Below are 20353 nucleotides of genomic sequence, written 5' to 3'. Positions count from 1 at the left end.
TCCCCAGCCAATCAAAAAAATAATAATCATTACACACATTAATTATTTTTCTTTCTTTAACCAGACCACTGCTCAGCTCTGCCTTACGGTGGTGCTGGGAATTGAACCTGGGCCTCTGGAGCCTCAGGCAGGAGTCTTTCTGTAGAACTGTTGTGCTGTCTCCCCATCCCTTTCTTTTGTTTTGTTTTGTTTCTTTCTTTTTCTCTTTTCTTTTTTTCTTTTCTTTTCTTTCTTTCTTTTTTTTTTTTTTTTTGTTCAGCTCTGGCTTACGGTGGGACAGGGAACTGAACCTAGGATTTTGAAGCCTCAAGCAGGAGAGTCGCTTTGCATAACCGTTAGGCTATCTCTCCCTCCCGCTTTTTTCTATTACTTAAATCATACAAGAGTGGGCTTCACAAACCAGAGTCCTGCTCTGGCACATGCAATGCCAGGGACTGAACCAGAAGCCTTGGGCACATGGGTCCTGCGTGCCACTGGATGAGCTATCTCCCTGGCTGTCTCTCTCCACTCACGGCTCTTTCTCAGTCGTGGCCCGGGCTTCCCACTCCCCAATCCTAACTCTGGAGTACTGAGCACAGGCAGAGTTTGTGGAAGAGCCTTTCAGCTCCTCTCCCAGAGACCCAAGTGTCCAGGCAGAGTTGGGGGAGGGTTGTTCAGGGCTCGGAAACCACCGCGCCCCACACCCCTGGAACACGGGCTCAATTAAAGGCGGGTGAGCTCGAGGATGAGCCCAGGGAATCTGTGGCTCTGTGGGGTCAGGTGGCAGCACCAAAGCCTGGCACTGGCCAGCCATGCTGCCTTCCTCACCGCACCCCACGAGGTCATGAGGAAGGGGGCCAACCGCACTGCCTGCCTGGTGGGGTTGGTGGGGATAACCAAGCTATGACATTCAGGGTTCTTATGCCTCTGGGCTGGAACCTAGTAGGTGCTTAATAAACACCGAATCCCGGCTTCTGCTGTCCTCTGTCAATCCCGGCTTCTGTTCTCTGTCCTGAGCATCAGGATCCCCCCTTTGCCCTGAGCTCTGCCCTGAGTGGAGGCTGAGCCTTCGTGTGGCATAAGGAGTGAGGAGCTTTGTGGTTCTGCAGGGGTCACTCGGGTACTCGGGCTGGATCCTCAGAGTGACAGGCCCCAAAGAACGGAAGAGACAGGTGCAGGGGGGCTACGCATGGACACACTCAGTTAAGCACACACACTGCCAGGCGCAAGGACAGGGTTCAAGCCCCTGCTTCCTACCTGCAGGGCGGGGACAGGAAGCAGGTGTCTCTCTTCCCCTCCCTGTCTTCTCCTCTCTCAATGTCTCTCAGTGTCTCTCTGTCCTGTTCAATAATGAAGAAAGAAAGGGCGGCCAGGCAGTGACTTGTGAAGCAGGGCTGCAGCTGTCTCTCTGTCTCTTTCCTTCCTTATCTCCCCTCCCCTCTCAATTTCTCTGTCTCTATCCAATAATAAGATACTTTAAAAAAAAAAAAAAAAGACCTATCTTCTAAAGAGAGAGAGAGAGTAGGAAAAAAAAATGGCTGCTGGGAGCGGTGGATTTGCAGTGCTTGCACAGAGCCCCAGCAATAACCCTGGTGGCAATTTAAAAATAAATTAATTAAATTAAATAAAGCCAGGTGCACCTGGGAGCTCCCAGAGGTTCCTGACGAAGTCCGGGAGCCCCTGGAGGGAAAACAGCGGGGAAGGCCAGAGTGACAGGCTGGCGTGACAGGCAGGTGGGCATGCCAGTGGGCAAGGAGGAGGTGGGCATCTTCTGTGAGGCAAGGAGGCCAGGCAGGGGGGAGCTGACTCAGCAGCAGAGCACAGGCCTGTGTGTGAGGCCTCCCAGGCCAGAGGGGCGCTCTGGTTTTCTTTCTCACTCAAGATAAATAAACCTTGGGGCTGGGGGGGAGTGGTAGGTGGGACATACATGCTTGAGGCTCCTGGTTCGATCCCCGGTACCACACATGTGAGAGTGATGCTATGGCTTCTCTCTCCCTCTCTCTCTCTCTGAAATCATACAAGAGTCATTTTAGAAATAAATACACCTGTCTTTCTCTTCTAGTGTGGAACCAGGGTCTCATGCCTGCATGATCAGACTGTTCCTGTCCACTTTTTCATTCAGATAGACAGACAGAGATAGAGACAGAGACACCAGAGCACCTCGCCCCCGAGTGCCAGGGCTCAGAGCTGACCATGCAGGTGTCCTCTCAGGTGAGCTGCCCTGCACCTTAAATAAACCTTTCTATACAAAACAAAGAAGCTGAGGCAGAGAAGGTAAGAGACGACACAGGGGAGCAGCCGGTCAGAGGCAGGACAGCAGAACACCGCAGCTTTTAGGCATCTGACTTGGGGAGGGGTCTCCCTTATGAGGGAGAGGCAGCCACTTCTGTCACCCCAAACACCGTGCTGAGGCTTCCAGGCCTGGAGCTGCAGGAGGCGGTGCCCATAAGGAACCCCAGACAGGGCTCCCAGGTGGGTGGGAGACAGAGAGATAGCAGGTGCACCTGGCCCCGCGCCAGCCGGAACTAGATCCGGAACTCAGTCTGCCTGGGGCCAACACCCACGGATCTGGGTCACAAGGCCAGTGCCACTGCAGCACTGGCCAGGGACTCACGGAACATCCAACACGGGCAGAGCCAACAGCAAAGACCCAAGACTGTGAAAAGCAGGGCCCCAGGCAGACCTGGCCCTGGCACGGCGCCAAGAGGCAGGAGGCAGTAACAATCGTGGCCCCGGGGCTCCTGGCTGGGACGGGAGAGGGTGAGACAGCCAAAGGACGGAGAATTGCAGGTGCCCTCAAGCAAAGGACCCAGGGCTGGGTTCGAGGCCAGAGCGGACTGTCCTCCTAAGGGTTTCTCAGCACCCAGGAACAAGGACCACTAGCAGGAGGGGTGCCAGGAGTGACCCCAAGAACTAGCAAGACACTGCTATCCCCGCCTGCTTTTTTTTTTTAAATCAGAGCGAACAAAGCACCCCTCCAGCACCCCCGGAATCTGACTCGGCTTGTACTTGGCGTTCTGGTGTGGCGGCAGGGGGTGGGACCCGGAGGCCTCACACATGCGAGGCAGCAGCTCTCGCACTGACCCACCTCCCTGTGATACAGCCACCTGATTCGGGCTCCTGTGAGGAGTCAGACACATGCCGGGAGGCTGACTGCGCCCCTCACCTTGAACTTGGGAAGAGGCTGATCCAGAGCCCACACTCTCTCCACACCCATCTGTCCAGAAGAGCTCTGCTACAACAGTGCAGTTATCTAAGCTCTCACTTTCTCCCAGGAAGGCTCTGAGCCAACAGTCATGAGTTCAAATCCTGACTCCCACCAGATCACCAGGGCAGGACTGCCACAAGCTTCCACTGGCAGCACCTCTCCCCTGTGACTCCAATGGGACGGTGGAACATTCTGTAGAACCCAGAGTCACCCCCTTCCAAGAAACAGCGCACTGAGCTACCAGGGGCCAGGGAGAGCGCACAGCGACCTGGGACCCTGGCCAGCATGTCAGTGGCTCCTGTGAGATGCAGGACAGAGGGACCAAAGCTGGGCGCTCCCCTACAGTCAAGTTCACCAGACTCCACAGAGGGGGAGGGAGGGCACACACCTGGGCTAGAGGAGGCTCTGGGGCCAGGAAGCAGGGTGCCAGCCCCAGAGGGCACTGCCCAGGTGTCCTCAGAGGGGGCCTCCACCTGAACAGGTGCCCAGGGCCTGCAGTACTGACACCTCCACGCCAACTTGGGGGGGGGGGGTCATGGAGCTGGCAAGACTGCTGTCTGGCATGGGGGGTGGCACAGATGGCAAGACTCTCAGACCCACCCCCCAGTGTGTCCCCAGCCACGGCCCCTTCCTGCTGGGCAGCCTGTCGCTTTACCCTGGCTTCAGGCTTCATCACCTGCAGGGAGGGAGGGGGGGCCTGAAGCCCCCTTCTGGACATGAAGAGAAGCTTCTTGGACACCGAAAGTCCCCCTTGGGGCCCTGAGTCCACAGGTGGGGCTCTATTTTTAACCCCCGCTGCAGATGGTGACAGTCACACCCTACAAGCTCCTGGGTTCAGGTCCTGCAGCCCAACTGCTCAGAAAGCCAGACCCAGAGCCCCGGCCCCTGCCTTCTAGTACATTCTGAGCCACAACATGCAGCCAGGGCAAAGTCAAGGTTCTAATCTGATTCCTCCCAAGGCTAAAGACCTCTGGTCTCCCCTGCAAGGCAGCACCCCATCCCTCCAGGGTAATGTGGGGGAGACCCTTGCCTGGGCAGGCTTCCAGGAGGCCTGGCCCAGCTCCCTGCGGCCAGGAGGCGGTGGGGACCCCCACAAAGGCCCCATTGTGGTGTCTGCCAACAAGCCCAGGCTAGACCCTCTGCAGTGCCCTGCCCCCCACGCCATCCTCCCTCTTCCCAGGAGCCCCCAAAGCCTGCAAAGGACCCACTGCTAGGGGACAGCCCTCAGCCGAGGGGAACCCAACCCCCACTCCCCACCCCACCCGGCAGCAGCTGCCCGGTAGAAGGGGGCTGCAGGTCCTCGCCTTTGGGGAGCCCAGGGTGCACCTGGCAGCTGGACTGGGGTCCAGAAACCAGCAGGACAGGGAGGGGGCGGCGGGCTGGCCGCCTCCCGGGATGGGGTGCAGGCTGGCTGCAGAGAGGACTGGGACCCCAAGCTCCCAGATACAAGAGGGGAGCTGGGCCTGGCTTTGTGTGCAACCGGGGGTCCCCAGGGCCCCCGGCGAGGCGTGCACGGGGCAGGGGGGCTGAAGAGCCATCGGGCGGGCGGGGTCCCCTCCCTGCATGCACGGGGTTCCCCGGCAAGGCCGTACTCACCTCCTGAAGTCAAAGGGCATGGTGGCGCCGCCGTGGGGTGCAGCGCTGCAGGCCAGGCGGGCCCTGCGCCGCGTGGGTCCAGGCCGCCCCGCGCCCCGCCCGCCCCGGCCGCCCCGGCCGCCCCGCCACTCGCCGCCCGCCGCGGGCCGGGAAGTGACGCTCCGCGCAGCCCATTGGGCGCCGCTGCCCGCCGCCCCTTCCGCCCGCCCCACGGTTCCAGCGGCCCCAGCCCGGGCTGGGGCCAAAAGGCGCCCCTGGACTCATGCATTCCTTGCCCCCAGCCTCTTGCCCAGCCCCTCTAGACCTTCTGCTGTGTTTTAGACAGTTGCCCATCGTTGTAGAAAAATTCGAGAAGCCATATGGAAAGTTCTGGGTGTCTTTGACCAGAGAATGGGGCTGCATAAAAGCTGAATTTTAGGATTTTTTTTTTTAATAAAGAGATCTGGAATCTTGGGGCCAGGCAGTGGCGCACCCAGTTAAACGCACACATTGCAGTGCACGAGGACCGAGGTTCAAGCCCCTGGACCACATCTGCAGGGGGAAAGCTTCACAAGTGGTGAAGCAGGGCTGCAGATGTCTCTCTGTCTCTGTCTCCCCCTCCTTTCTCAATTTCTCTCTGTCTCTATCCAGTAACAAAAATAAAATAAGTAAATAAAGATATTTTAAAAAGAGATCTAGAATCTCATTTTAAATAAATTTTATTTATTTTTTAATTGTTGTAGCTATTATTGTTGCTGTTACTGATGCCGCCGTTGCTGGATAGGATAGAGGGAAATGGAGAGAGGAGGGGAAGACAGAGGGGGGAGACAAAGAGAGACACCTGCAGACCTGCTTCACCGCCTGTGAAGGGGAGTCGGGGCTCGAGCCAGGATACTTACGCTGGTCCTTGCACTGTGTGCCACCTGCGCTTAACCCGCTGCTCTACCGCCCGACTCCCATTATTTATTTTATTTTACCAGAGCCTTGTTCAGCACTAGTTTATAGAGGTGCTGGGAATTGAACCTGGGACTTCGTAGCCTGAGGCATGAGAGTCTCTTGCATAACCATTATGCTATTTATTTAGTTATTTATTTATTTGCATAGGGACAGAAATTGAAAGGGAAATGGAGAGAGAAGGGAGATACCGAGAGACATCGGCAGCACTGTCACCACTCGTGAAGCTTCCCCCCTGCAGGTAAGGGCCAGGGCTTGAACTCAGGTCCTTGTGTGCTGTAACATGGATGCTGTACTGGGTGAGCCACTGCCTAGAATTTTTTTTTTCAATGAGAGAGAGAGAGAGAGAGAGAGAGAGAGAGAGAGAGAGAGCAGAGCATCCTCAGTCACATGTCATGCAGCGGAATCAACCCAGCACCTCACCCATGCAGGGCTGTGCTCTGCAGCTGAGTCAACCCCAAACCCAGCCTCACATCTCAGGGTGGTGGATATTAGGGAGCCCTGAGGTAGCCAGGTTGCATAGAGTCTCATCTGACAGCCTCCGCTCTCCCAGGTATCTCCCATGATGCATTTGCTGATCCCGACAGGAAACGGCAGAAATGTCCTGAGACACAGTCCTGACACCCAGACCTCACTGCACTAAGGTTTCCACTTAGGCTGAGAGAAAGTCCCCAGAAGCTGGTTGTCCATCTCTGGGGAATCCTGGAGCCAGATGCCCCAGCCTCAGCTTAATCACCCTGAGCTACGTCCCCCAGCCAGGCTGCACCCCAACTCCTGACTCTCAGAAGCTGTGTGAGAGGATAGAGATTTACCTTAAGCCCCTAGGTGGTAACAGCAGTAGGTTGTTAATAGTTAATATATCTGGGCTAGAGAGATAGCTTGCCGACTAGGGCACCTACACTGCCTTGCATGAGACCCAGGTTTGAGCCCAGGAACCACATAAGAAACACTACGCTGGGAGTCAGGCAGTAGTGCAACAGGTTAAGCGCACATAGTGCAAAGCCCAAGGACTGGCATAAGCCCCTAGCTCCCCACCTTCAGGGGAGTCGCTTCACTGGGGATGAAGCAGGTCTGCAGGTGTCTCTCTTTCTCTCCCCCTCTCTGTCTTCCCCTCCTCTCTCCATTTCTCTCTGTCCTGTCCAGCAATGATGACATCAGTAACAACAGTAATAACTACAATAAGATAACAAGGGTGACAAAAGGGAATAAATAAATAAATATTTTTAAAATAGTAATAATAATGAAAGAAACACTATGCTAACAGAGGAAGTTCTGGTATTGTGGTGTCTCTCTGTCTGAAATAAAAAGTGGCCCAGGGCCATAAAATCCAGCATGCTCTTCCAAAATAACAACAATAACAGTAGTCATAAATAGTGCCACTCTTCTTCCTACCAGGGCCTTCCTCCTACCCCTCCAAGTGACCTAGTGAACTAGAAAAACCACTTCAGAATCAGAAAGCACTCCAGCTGGATGGCCCAGAAGATTTCTTTAAGCTGCTGGTGTCCTAGGAGGAAGTGAGGGCCAGGGCTAGGAAGGTGGCCGAGCGATCGCACAACCCCTTCCTCCCTTCCATCCATCTTTCCTTCCTCCCTTCATTTTTTTCCTGCTAGAACTTAACTAGAGTTTTGTACTTGTACAATTCTTGGTGGAATCCCCCCGCCCCCAGATAGAGGACGAGAGACGGGGGGGGGGGGGGGGGGGCGCGTATGGAAGGAGAAAGACAGGAAGGGAAGAAGGAAACCAGAGCATCACTCTGGCACTTGGGATGCCAGAGATTGAACTCAGGGCTTCATGTGTGAGAATCCAGTGCTCTATTCACTGTATCACTTCCCTGGCTCAAAACTTCCCCTTTGGAATTGTGTTCCCAGTAGTGACCAGGGCCTCGAACTTGGGTCCTTGCACATGGAAAAAAATGTGTGTGTTCACCTGCTGAGTTATCCCAGGTTTTTGTTTTCACACTTGAGGTTTGGAGGGTCCCGGGTTCATTGCCTAGCACCAGCATAAGTCAGAGTTGAGCAGGGCTCTGGAAAAGGGGGGGGGGGTTATCAGTCTCTCCTGATGAAATGGAGAGGGGGGGAGGGGGAGGAGAAGGGAGAGAGAGAGAGAAGGTGAAGGTTGGGAGGAAGGATTCCCTTTTGGGAATCATTTGTGGCTTTGCTCGAAATGATTTTCAAAGGACACGTGTGAGAGATGTGTATCTCCTTTTTTTAAAAAAAATAAGAAATAATGTATTTTAATCTTTTTATTTTATTTATGATTGGAGACAGAGAAATTGAGAAGTGAGGGGAGATAGAGAGGGAGAGAGACACCTGCAGCCCTGCTTCACCACTCACGAAGCTTTCCCTCTGCAGATAGGGATCAGGGGCTTGAACCGGGGTCCTGCACACTATAATGTGAGCGCTGAACCAGGTGTGCCACCACCTGGCCCCTCTTTTTTTAAAAAATAATATTCTCTCTCTCTTTTAAAATTATCTTTATTTATTGGATAGAAACAGCCAGAAATCTAGAGGGAAGGGGTGCCAGAGAGGGAGAAGGAGACAGCCCTGTTTCACCACTCGAAAAAGCTTTCCCTCGGCAGGTGGCATGTAGGGGCTTGAACCCCGGGCCCTTGCGTATTATAACATGTGCACTTAACCAGGTGTGCCACCACCCAGCCCCGACGTGTAGTTTCTAAATCCATTCTTTAATATAGTCATGCAGAAGTGATGTTAGAATAAAAAGCTCGGGGGACAGGATCCCCAAGGGTCTCTCTAGATCTAGTTCAAAATGGCAGCAGACCAAAAGGGCCAAAAAAGAATAAAGGCTAAAAGACCGAGATCCTGCAAGCCCCCTTCTCTTTATACCCTTCTTACTTCACACCAGGGACCACTTTTCATCAGCCAATGAGACAAGCTTCTCCCCCTTCATATAGTGCAGAAAAAAAGAAGGAACCCATCACCAAGTGGGTCTCAGTTCCACGTGTGCAAACCCAGGACCCCTGTGTCCTGTGTCCTGCATTCTCCCTCAATAGGCTCTCTGGGGCAGGGAGCCTCTAAAACCACCTCCCATGACTCCACCCCCCTTATATAATCTCCTTCCTTGGAGCATGGACTGGATTTACTGACTCACATCTAAGGAGCAGAACGTGGCCAGAGTGACAAGGACTCACTTATAAAAAGACCATGGCTGGGAGTCAGGCGGTAGCGCACGTGGCACAAAGCACAAGGACCTGCTTAAGGGTCCTAGTTCGAGCCCCCGGCTCCCCACCTGCAGGGGAGTCGCTTCACAGGTGGTGAAGCAGGTCTACAGGTGTCTGTCTTTCTCTCCCCCTCTGTCTTCCCCTCCTCTCTCCATTTCTCTCTGTCATATCTAGCAACGATTACATTAATAATAATAAATAAAACAACAATGAAAAACAACAAGGGCAACAAAAGGGAAAATAAAAATAAAATAAGATACCATGACTTCTGTCTTGGACTGTCACTTGGGTTTTTTTTTTTCCAGAGCCATGCTGAGCTCTGGCTGATGGTGGTGCCCGGGATTGAACCTGGGACCTCAGAGCCTCAGGCATGAGAGCCTTTTGCAGAACCATGATGCTTGTCTCCCCTGTTTCTGGATCCTGCATTCACAGGCTTGAAGTTAGGGGTGACCTGTGCTGCATCCCCAGGCAGTGAGCATGCCACCCTGAAATCCACTATGAAGAAGAAGTGACAAGTGAGGTTCCCTGTGCCCCGTCGGCACTGCCTGTCTGGCCCAGGGAGTTGATGATTAAGCCAGCGACTGTTCTGTACTGTGGAATGTGCTCCCAATCCAAACACTCCACTAACTTGCTTCCACCTCTCCTGCCAAGTGCGTCACTGAGAGTTGTTCTGAGCTGGGGCCTGCGGGGTCAGATTTGTTTTTCTGTAAAGGGAGACTGGCCCATTCTCCTGGGCAGGGCTGCTTCCCCAGGGGCTAGGCTAAGAGATTAAGAATTAATAATCCTTTGTCAACACCCAGACATTGGGGGGGGGGAGATGTTAGGCTGGAAGCAGATAGGCCTCTGGGCAGATCGACTTTATTTGCTCCAGTAAAGTCTCTTGGCCAGCCAGAAGACATTCATTCATTCATTCATTCATTCATTCATTCATTTATTCATTCTACCATTACTCACTGAGCACTCTGTGACAGCTACCCCGGATGTAGAAATGAACATAACATATCCCCAGCAGGAAGAAGGTCATCAGAATGGGGATGAGACCAGGTAGTGATCGGCTACCTGATAGCTCGGCTGGTGGAGGGCAGGTCTGCATGCCTGAGGTTCCTGGTTTGAGCCTCAGCACCACATGTACCCGAGTGGTGGCCTGACTTCTTTCTCTCTGAATCTTACTGTCTGGTATGAAATAAGTCAAAGAACTTTTTTTTCTTTCTTTTTTTTTCCTCCAGTGTTATCTCTGGGGCTTGGTGCCAATACTATAACCCACTGCTCCCGGTGGCCTCCCCCAGCCCTGTTTTATTTAATAGGACAGAGAGAAATTGAGAGAGGAAGGGAAGATAGATAGATAGATAGATAGATACCTGCAGATCAGCTTCGCCGCTTGTAAAGCATCCCCCCTGCGGTTGGGGAGCTGGGAGGGGGCTTGAACCTACATCTCTCTGTGGATCCTTGCGCTTATGTACTTAACTAAGTACACCACCACCTGGCCCCTGAGGATTTATTATCTTTTTTTTTAATTTTACTCATTCTCTTTTGTTGCTCTTGTTTTTTGTTTTTTATTGTTGTCGTTATTATTGTTGTTGTTATTGATGTCATCATTGTTGGATAGGACAGAGAGAAATGGAGAGAAGAGGGGAAGACAGAGGGGGAGAGAAAGACAGACACCTGCAGACCTGCTTCACTGCCTATGAAGCGATGCCTCTGCAGGTGGGGAGCCGGGGGCTCAAACCGGGATCCTTACTCAGGTCCTTGCGCTTTGCGCCACCTGCGCTTAACCCGCTGAGCTACCGCCCGACTCCCAGCAACCGCCCGACTCACAGAACTTACTATCTTAAAGTGTGGATTCGTCACCAACAAATTATGCTTCCCAGCAGGACCTTCACCAAGCTGGTGCAGAGTGGGGAGCTTGGTGGTCAGAGCAGCACCAGGGCTCCAGGGAGCCAGAAGAAGTCACGGGATTCCGCCCACGGGGGCAAACTGCTTTGCTCCCTTTCTGTGACTACATGCTCTTTCCCCACTTAGGGGTCCCAAGAGACAAAGGGGAGGGGGTTCCTAATGCCTCCGGTGGGAGCCCCTGGGCCTGTGCTCAGAGACTTGTGGCATAGGTCATGGCCCTGAATGGTGGTTCTAGGAGAAGGGAGATTTCTGACTGGTCAGGCCCAAACACTAACACCCAGCTCCTGCGGTAGAATCAGCTATCCACACAGCACAGAGAAGGGGGCTCCTGAGGGCAGCTGGGGTATTCAACATTGAGAGAGAAGAGGGGGAGGGTATCAGCAGGCTAGATGACCCGGGACCTTCTCCAGGGAATCAAGGGAGGCTTCCTGGAGGAGGATGAATGGTGGGGACATGGCAGAAGGACAAGAGAGGGCTGGTGGAATAGCTCACTTGGATAGTGCACTGCTTTGACATATTTGACCCAGGTTCGAGCCTGGCCTCCACTGCACTGAAGAAAGGTTCTTTTCTTTCTCTCTCTCTGTCTCTGGAAAAAGAGGAGGAAGGAGAAGACAAAAGAGACAGCTCAATGGTCCCCTACTTGCCAAATCTGGGGTATTTAGTTTACTTTCAAAAAATTATTTATTAGGGGGTTAATGATTTACAGGTGACAGTAAAATACAACAATTTGTAAGTGCATAACATTCCCCAGTTTTCCACATAACAGCTCAACCCCCACTAGGTCCTCCTCTGCCTTCATGTTCCAGGACCTGAGCCCCCCCCTCCCCACCCCACCCCACCCCCAGAGTCGTTTACTTTGGTGCAATACAATTTAGTTTACTTTTTTTTTTTTTGCCTCCAGGGCTATCGCTGGGGCTCAGTGCCTGCACTAGGAATCTGCCACTCCTGGAGGAACAAGAACAACAAGAATAACTACAACAAAAACAAGGACAACAAGGGAAAACAAATAAAAGTAGATAGTGATATGCAACAGGAATCAGTGCTGGCTGCCGGGAGAGCCTGAGGGGGCTTCTTCCCGAGCAAGTGCTCTCTGGGTTGGAGAGAACTCGACTGGAGCCAACCTAGGCTGCTGCGTGGGAGAGGGATCAGGAGAGAGACTCTGGGACTCTCAGATCCGGAAGGCAATCCCCAATGTGTTTATCAGAAGAGTGGCTGTATTTATACTCGCCAAGTAGGGTGGAAACAGGATGTCACATAGAGAGGGTGGAGTGAAAACAGAGTGGTGGAAATCAGGGTGTGACTGGGAGAGGGGCGGAGCAAAAAGACAGTTCGAACCAGTGGGATTAAACCAGTGCCCTGCAGGCAGGGCGGTTCTTAGGTAACTGGTTATGGAAATAGACTGCAGTTAAGTAGGGGGAAGCTGGCATACTGCCCAACAGGGAGTCACGCGGTAGTGCAGCGGGTTAAGCGCATGTGGCACAAAGTGTAAAGACCGGCTTAAGAATCCCGGTTGGAGACCCCGGCTCCCCACCTGCAGGGGAGTCACTTCACAGGAGGTGAAGCAGGTCTGCAGGTGTCTGTCTTTCTCTCCCCCGCTCTGTCTTCCCCTCCTCTCTCCATTTCTCTCTGTCCTATCCAATAATGAAGACAGACAACAATAATAACTACAACAATAAAACAAGGGCAACAAAAAAAGAATGAATAAATAAATATTAAAAAAAAAAAAAAAGCTCTGAAGGGTGGTTAGTGCAAGATCAGTCTATCTTGGGGGACTCTCACATGTCTGGCCATGGAGCCCAGAGCCAGGGACACCCCCACCCCAGGTAACTTCGAGCCTGACAACTGCTCCAGCCAAGTTGGGCGGGACAAGAGCCCTGCTTGGGGGGAGGGGGATGCAACGTGGTCACCCGCCAGGCGTGGGCCCAGGGGGAGGATATGCGTGTGGCTGTGTGAGTGGGTGTCCATTTCACAGGCGGGAGAGTCCAGAAACTCCACAGACACACAGTAAGGAAAGACGGTAAGAAGGAGGGGGCTGGGTTGTAGCGCAGCCGGGTAAGTGCTCATGACATGAAGCACAAAGACCAGCCCAGGGATCCCGGTAAGAGCCCCCCGCTCCCCACCTGCAGGGAGGTTGATTCACAGGCAGTGGAGCAGGTCTACAGGTGTCTGTTTTTCCCTCCTCCTCTCTGTCTTCCCCTCCTCTATCGAGTTCTCTCTGTCCTATCCAACAGCAATTGACAGCAATACAACAACAAGGGCAACAAAAATGGGAAGAAAAAAAAATGGCCTCCAGGAGCAGTGGATTGGTAGTGCAGGTACCGGGCCCCAGAAATAACCCTGGAGGCAAAAAAAGAAAAGAGGAGGAGGAGGTAGGGGGGAGGGACAGAAGGAAGGAAGGAAGGAAGGAAGGAAGGAAGGAAGGAAGGATGGATGGAGGGAAGGAAGGACTGATCTCCGTATGAGGGTCACAGACACCAAAGCTGAGGCTTAGGGAGGTGAAGGGACATGCCTCAGGGACAGGAGAGTCCCTTGGAAGCAAGACTTTCTTTTTTCCCTGACAGCAACCCCCCCGAGGGGCACTTTCTGTTTGAGTTTTCCCTGTGCAGAAGCAGAGCTGGGTTCTCTGGGCCTCCTTTCTAGGCCTCCCTTCTCTCCCTTTCCTGAGGCCTCACTGTTGAGTCCAGACAAATCCAGGAGGTCTGATGGATCAAGTGGGCTTGGGAGCCTCCAGATCATAATGTTAAACGAGGGCACATTGGTTGGGGCTTAGCCAGATCATAGTAGATGCTCAATCAAACAGCAGTTGTCCAAGGAGAACTCGAGGGAAGGAGTACCCATGGGAAGGTGGGTGTTGGTGGCACTGTGGCCCAGGGACAGATGGCTCTGTGCTTTGGCTTGTGGCTGTGCTATGCCATTCCCCGGGGGGGGGCTGGGGGGGGCTTGAATCTGAGGAGGAAGCAAGAAAGGGGCCGGTGACTCTGGGTGGGGCTCTCCTGTCCCTGAGGCAAGTCCCTTCACCAACCTGAGCCCCAGCCCCTGCATCTGCGACTCTGTTGTCTGTGAAGCCTCTGGTCTGTCCTTCCATCCTTTCTTCCTTTCTTCCCTCTTTCCCACCCTTCCTTTGTTCTGTCTTTCTTTCTGTCCATCTATTCATTCTTTTCCACCCCACCCATCCTTGCATTTATTCATTCTTCCTTCCTTTCTTTGGTCTCTTATTCCTTCTCTTCATCCACCCGTCTTTCCTTTCTCCTCCTTCTTCCCTTCCTTCCGTCCATTTTATTTGTTTGTTTATTTAATTTGCCTCCAGGGCTATTGCTGGAGGCTCGGTGCCAGCACTATGAATTCACTGCTCCTGATGGTCATTTTTCTTCTTTAAAGATTTTATTTATTTATTAGTGAGAAAGATAGGAGGAGAGAGAGAGAAAGAACCAGACATCACTCTGGTCCATGTGCTGCTGGGGATTGAACTCAGGACCTCACGCCTGAAAGTCCAATGCTTTATCCACCGCGCCACCTCCCGGACCACACTCCTTTTTTAAATTTTCTTTCTTTCTATTTTATTTGATAGGATATCGAGAAATTGAGAGAGGAGGGGGAGGGGGAGGGAGAGAGACGCCTGCAGACCTGCTTCACTTCTCATGAAGCTTCCTCCCCTGAAGACGGAGAGTGGGGCTCAAACCCAGGTCCCTGTGTAAGGTGACGCGAGCACTCAACAGGGTGCGCCACCATCCAGGACCCCAGTCATCCTCCTTTCCACCCATCTACTTTTCCTATTCCTTCTTCCCTCCCTCCATCCATTCTTTTCTTCCTCCTTCCTTTCACCCACCTTCTGTCTTTCTTTCTCTCCTTCCCTCCCTTACTTTCTTCACAAACCGACGATATACCTACAAGCAGGTCACTCCCTTCACATACAAGCAGGACACACCGGCCCAGGAGCGAAAGGCAGAGTGAAAAGCCAGCCACTGTCACCCAGAGCCACACAGCCAGAGACAAGGGGCAACTCTGGGGTGTCAGGATGGGGGTGCCAACCTGGCCCTCCATCCTGGAGACTGGCCTGGGCTGTGTGGCTGCCGGCACTGACCACTCTCCCTGGGGCAACCTGGGGTCAGGCCAGCCTGAGGCCCAAGGGAGAATGGAGGTTGAAGGTCGACCATAAGGCTGGAGGGTCCTCTGGGGAGTGTGGGATCAGGGCTGAGCCTGTGTCCCTCAGGGAGCCACCGGCCTGTCAGGGAGGGTCTGTCACAAATAGCTCTAGAGTTACTCTGATGGGGCAAAAATAGCTCTGGCCTGGAGCCAGGTCAGGAATTCGGGTGAATTGGGAAACAGAGCTGGAGAGAGGCCAATTCTTGCTGTGTGAGCAATCAGGGGGCAGACAATGTCGAACCCTGCTCTCTGTGGTGGCGTGGTGATATGGAAATCATTTAATTTTATTTATGTACCCTTGATTTCACTGATTTGTGGTTGGTTTATGATAGTCTATAACTTTCTAGAGTACCAGGGCTGGGCAGTGGCATACCTAATGAAGTACAAGGACCTGGGTTCAAGGCCCCAGCCCCCCACCTGAAGGGGGAAAGCTTGAAGCTGGGAAGCAGTGCTGAAGGTGTCTTCTCTTTCTCTATCTCCTCCTTCCTTCTTAATTTCTCTCCTCTTTAAAAAAATAAAGAAAAAGGGGTCTGGGCAGTAGCACAGTGGGTTAAGCGTTAAGCACACATGACGCAAAGCCAAGGACAGGCACAAGGACCCCGGTTCTGGACCCTGGTTCCAGCCCCCGGCTCCCCACCAGCAGGAGGGTCGTTTCACAGGCGGTGAAGCAGGTCTGCAGGTGTCTGTCTTTCTCTCCCCCTCTCTGTCTTTCCCTCCTCTCTAAATTTGTCTCTATCCAATCCAGTAACAACAACAATAAGAACAATAACAACAACAAAATGGAAAGGATGGCTTCCAGGAGCAGTGGATTGGTAGTGCAGGCACCGAGCCCCAGTGCTAACCCTGGACGCAATTAAAAAAAAAGAAAGATTTTTTTACAGGCCCTTTGAAATATAACTAAAATATGCCTACTAGCTATCTACAAAATGGAGGACCCACCCCCCCCAACACTTCATCTGCAGTATTCCAGGCTTTAGGTCTGTGATTGTTCAACAGTTTGTTTGACTTTGTATGTTAACTCTATTTTCAGCCACCAGGTTCCAGGTGCCAGCATGATGCCGACCAAACTTCCCTGGACAGATGACCCCACCAATGTGCCTTGGAGCTCTGCTTCCCCAGAGCCCTGCCCCACTAGGGAAAGAGAGAGACAGGCTGGGAGTATGGATCGACCTGTCAACGCCCATGTTCAGAGGGGAAGCAATTACAGAAGCCAGACCCTCTGCCTTCTGCATCCCACAATGATCTTGGGTCCATATTCCCAGAGTGTTAAAGAATAGGAAAGCTATCAGGGGAGGGGATGAGATACGGAGATCTGGTGGTGGGAATTGTGTGGAGTTGTACCCCTCTTATCCTATGGTTTTGTTAATGTCTCCTTTTTAAATAATAAATAAATAAATAAATAAATAAATAAATAAGAAAGAAAGAAAGAAATTCCAGGGGAGTCAGGCGGTGGCACACTGGGCTAAACACACATAGTACAAAGCATAAGGACCTGCACAAGGATCCCAGTTTGAGCCCCTGGCTCCCCACCTTCAGGGGAGTTGCTTCACAAGTGGTGAAGCAGATCTACAGGTGTCTATCTTTCTCTCTCCCTCTCTGTCTTCCCCTCCTTCCCCCTCACAATTTCTCTCTGTCCTGTCCAAAAAAAAAAAAAGTGGAAAAAATGGCCACAGGAGCAGTGGATTCATAGTATAAGCACTGAGCCCCAGAAATAACTCTGGAGGCAAAAATTAACTAATTTAATTAAATTAAAGAAATTCCAGGGCAGGGATAGAAAGCATGATGACTATGCAAAGGGACTCTTATGCTTGAGGTTCCAAAGTTCCAGGTTCAATCCCCCACACCACCATAGGCCAGAGCTGAGCAGGGCTCTGGTTACAATGAAAGAAGAAAGAAAAGAAAGAAAGAAAGAAAGAAAGAAAGAAAGAAAGAAAGAAAGAAAGAAAGAAAGAAAGAGACAGAGAGACGGAGAGAGAGGAAGGAAGGAAGGAAGGAAGGAAGGAAGGAAGGAAGGAAGGAAGGATGAAAGGGGGAGTCGGGTGATAGTGCAGCGGGTTAAGAGCATGTGGAACGAAGCAACGACTGGCGTAAGGATCCCAATTCGAGCCCCCGGCTCCCCACCTGCAGGGGGGTCACTTCACAAGTGGTGAAGCAGGTCTGCAGGTGTCTGTCTTTCTCTCCCCCTCTCTGTCTTCCCCTCCTCTCTCCATTTCTCTCTGTCCTATCCAACAATGACGACATCAATCACAACGACAATAGTAACTACAACAATAAAATAACAAGGGCAACAAAAGGTAATAAATAAAAAGAAAGAAAGGAAGGAAGGAAGAAAAGAAAGAAAGAAAGAAAGAAAGAAAGAAAGAAAGAAAGAAAGAGAGAAAGAAAGAAAAGAAATTCCATTTGGGGGAAGCAGCACTACAATACTAGGAGACTTGCACATGAGGGGTCTCTGGTTCAGTCACCAGTACCACCAATAGCCAGAACCAAGTGGTGCCCCAGTTAAAAGCAAATCAAAACAATATGGTAAGTCTGAGTTTGAGCCCCGATGCCACATGGGAGGCCCATGAATGTTGTTGTATGCTTTACATTGGGTTGTTCTAGTTCTCCCCCACCAAGAAAATTGGATCAGTCCTGCTAATTTTGCGGGCCTGTGCCCCAAGGAACCCCGAGAGGGTTCCAGAGTTCCAGAGTTCCAGAGTTGGAGAGTTGCAGAGTTCGAGAGTGCTGGCGCCTCCGCCGTGGGGAAAGAGACAGCAGAGTTCTGTTTGGTGATTAGTTTGGTTTAGTTTATGAATCGTTGTTCCTGAATAAAGAAATACAGCTTCCCTGCCCAGCCGTACGTCTCTGGTCGTCTCTGTTACCCGCCCGTGAAGCTAGCCTGGCCAGCTGGAGCCTCCGAATTTTAACAACAGAATGTCATGAAGAGAGCTTCATAGGTGGTGTTCCCCCCACCCCTGCCCCCCTCTCTGGCTATCCTTCCCTCACCCCTCTCCCTGACTCTCTTAAACGAGGCAGAAAAACACCAACACTGGGAGGCTGATTAGTGATGTCATCACATGTGTGTGAGACCCCAATGCCATATGAAAAGGGTACCCAATCCCACTATCCACTCTTGAAACTGGGCAGAGATGTTCCGAGGGACGGGGAGCTCACTTTGTGGTGGAAGTGCTCCCCTCCTCAGAACCACAGCCTGTGTCTCTGTTAGCATTCTGCCTCAGCCCCACTGCCGTCTTTAAGCACCACCAGGAACTGGGGAAGCCCAGAGCTTTCACCCTCTCTCTCTTACTTCCTTTTTCTTGGAACAAATTTCAGGGACAAATCTTGCTGCTTTTTTTTTCTTTTCTTTTCTTAATATGATTTAAACTCTGAAAACTATCAAAGGCTATTTAAAAAAACATAGAAAAGTGGAGAGGGATCTTTCTCCTTGACTGAGACATCATCAAATTTAGAGTCCTCGTCTTCTTTCTATTTATAGTTTTTTCCCCCCAACAATATATAAGTTAAAATTATATACAGGAAAAGTCTATACAATACACATGTATACAGAATTACAGAGTGAATGTCTGTCGCCCAGGTTAAGAAGTGAACTGGAGACTGGAAGATAGCTCATCTGGTAGGGTGCACACTTTACTGTGTGTGAGGACCCGAGTTCAGCACCCCCTCCCAGTCCCCATAGGGGAGTACCATGTAAAGTGGAAGGTTCAGAAGTGGTGGAGCAGTGCTATGGTGTCTCTCCTTTGTCCCTCTCCTTTTTCTGTCTCTCTGGCTGTCACTCTCTATCTGGAAAGAGAGAGAAAGAGTAGAATTTTGCAGAATAGGGGGCCGGGTGGTAGCACAGTAGGTTAAGCACACATGGTGCAAAGTGCAAGAACCAGTGTAAGGATACTGGTTTGAGCCCCCGGCTCCCCACCTGCAGGGGGGTCACTTCACAGGTGGTGAAACAGGTCTGCAGGTGTCTGTCTTTCTCTCCCCTTTTCTGTTTTCCCCTCCTCTCTCCATTTCTCTCTGTCCTATCCAACAACAATGACAGCAATAACAACAATAATAGCAACAACAACAACGATAAACAAGGGCAACAAAAGGGAAAAAATGGCCTCCAGGAGCAGTAGATTCATAGTGCAAGCACTGAGCCCCAGCAATAACCCTGGAGGCAAAAAAAAATATTTAAAATAAAAAAAAGAGAATTTTGCAGTATAACAATTCAGCCAAGTCCTGGCAGCAAAAATAAAATAAATAAAATAGAAAAAACCACTCTTCCCAGGGGGCTGGCATGTGATAGAGCACAGGGCTTATACAAACTCTTGAGCTCAATCCCTGAATCTACCAGACTGATGGTCTGGTTCTTGTTCTCATAAATAGATATATAAATCAATCTTAAATAAAAAAAAAATAGAACAGCATCTGTCCCTCAAAATTTCCCATGTGCCTCTTCTGTTTGAACTTCCCCAGAGGAAGCTACCACCTTGAATGCTCTGAGTCACTCTTTTGTTCATCTATGACTCAGTCAATCTCCTATCAGTTTCACGCTGTCATGCTTTATCATGACTCTGACATCCAGCCGGCTGATGCTCTGCCCATAATTCTGCTGTGGCAGCATCTTCTCCATTTTTGAGTCTTTATTCTTCCACATTTATTTAAAAATTCAGCTTGCCAAGTTTATATATATATAAAAAAAAAAACATTGGCGTTTTGATTGAAAGAGTTTCAGGACACTCTGAAGAGATGTAGCTTCCATCCATGAACATGGTATATTTCTCCATGTATTTGCGTTTCCTTTAATGTCATCCAACAACATGTTCTGACTTTCTTCACAAAGCCCTTCGCAGCTCATCCTGGGTGCCTTCTACTGGCTTGTGTCATTAGTAGGTTGTGCTTATGTCACACCATATGTAAAGTCTCTTCTACTTGCATCATGTTATGAAATGCTTCTCTAAGGGTTACCAAATATTTGTAGAGGGGAGGGACAAAGCCACTGCCATTGGAGACCGAAGACTTCTGCTTTTCATTTTGCTCAGGCTTACTGGATGCTGGTTGGTTTTCCTCTTAGAACTTGGGGCTTCAGGTCTGACAACTTTGAGTCATGATTCTTGCTTCTTTGTCTCAGATTACACCCTCCCCTCTTGACATCTGTGTTCCTCATCACTCACAGGAAGATGATGATGGTGGTGACCCCTCTTCCATGAGTTCATCATGATGACTGAATGAGATAACCGGGCAAAATGCTTAGCATGGATGGAGTCTGGCACCCAAGAAGCACTTAAGAGTTAAAACTATTGTTATTTCTCAATAGAAAAGCACACTTTCTCTGTTTTCTCTGAACATGGAGTTGTTCCAGTTGAAATGAGTGTTAGGACAAGTTAGCAAAGAAGAATCAAGAGTCCCTTTTTCTGTCTCACCTTCTCAAGCTCTTATATCACTTCTCC

The 20353-nt window shown here is 51.1% G+C and overlaps 2 protein-coding genes across 2 annotated transcripts in view; one reads left to right on the top strand and one right to left on the bottom strand.

Moving 5' to 3' along the window:
• The window catches only part of ERGIC1 (endoplasmic reticulum-golgi intermediate compartment 1), a 101806-nt gene extending 96881 nt beyond the window's left edge, over positions 1-4925 (bottom strand). Inside the window, exon 1 of the mRNA XM_060197167.1 lies at positions 4784-4925. Coding sequence (XP_060053150.1) covers positions 4784-4803 — 20 coding nt within the window. The 5' untranslated portion in view covers positions 4804-4925. The remainder of the gene's footprint in view (positions 1-4783) is intronic.
• Positions 1-20353, top strand: part of SH3PXD2B (SH3 and PX domains 2B) — a 358044-nt gene that overhangs the window by 88092 nt on the left and 249599 nt on the right. The gene's annotated exons all lie outside the window — the stretch shown is intronic.

The sequence above is a fragment of the Erinaceus europaeus genome, chromosome 9 (genome assembly GCF_950295315.1).
Source record: "Erinaceus europaeus chromosome 9, mEriEur2.1, whole genome shotgun sequence".
NCBI lineage: Eukaryota > Metazoa > Chordata > Mammalia > Eulipotyphla > Erinaceidae > Erinaceus > Erinaceus europaeus.
Note: the sequence above shows the minus strand (reverse complement) of the source record. Positions and strands in the feature narration are given on the sequence as shown.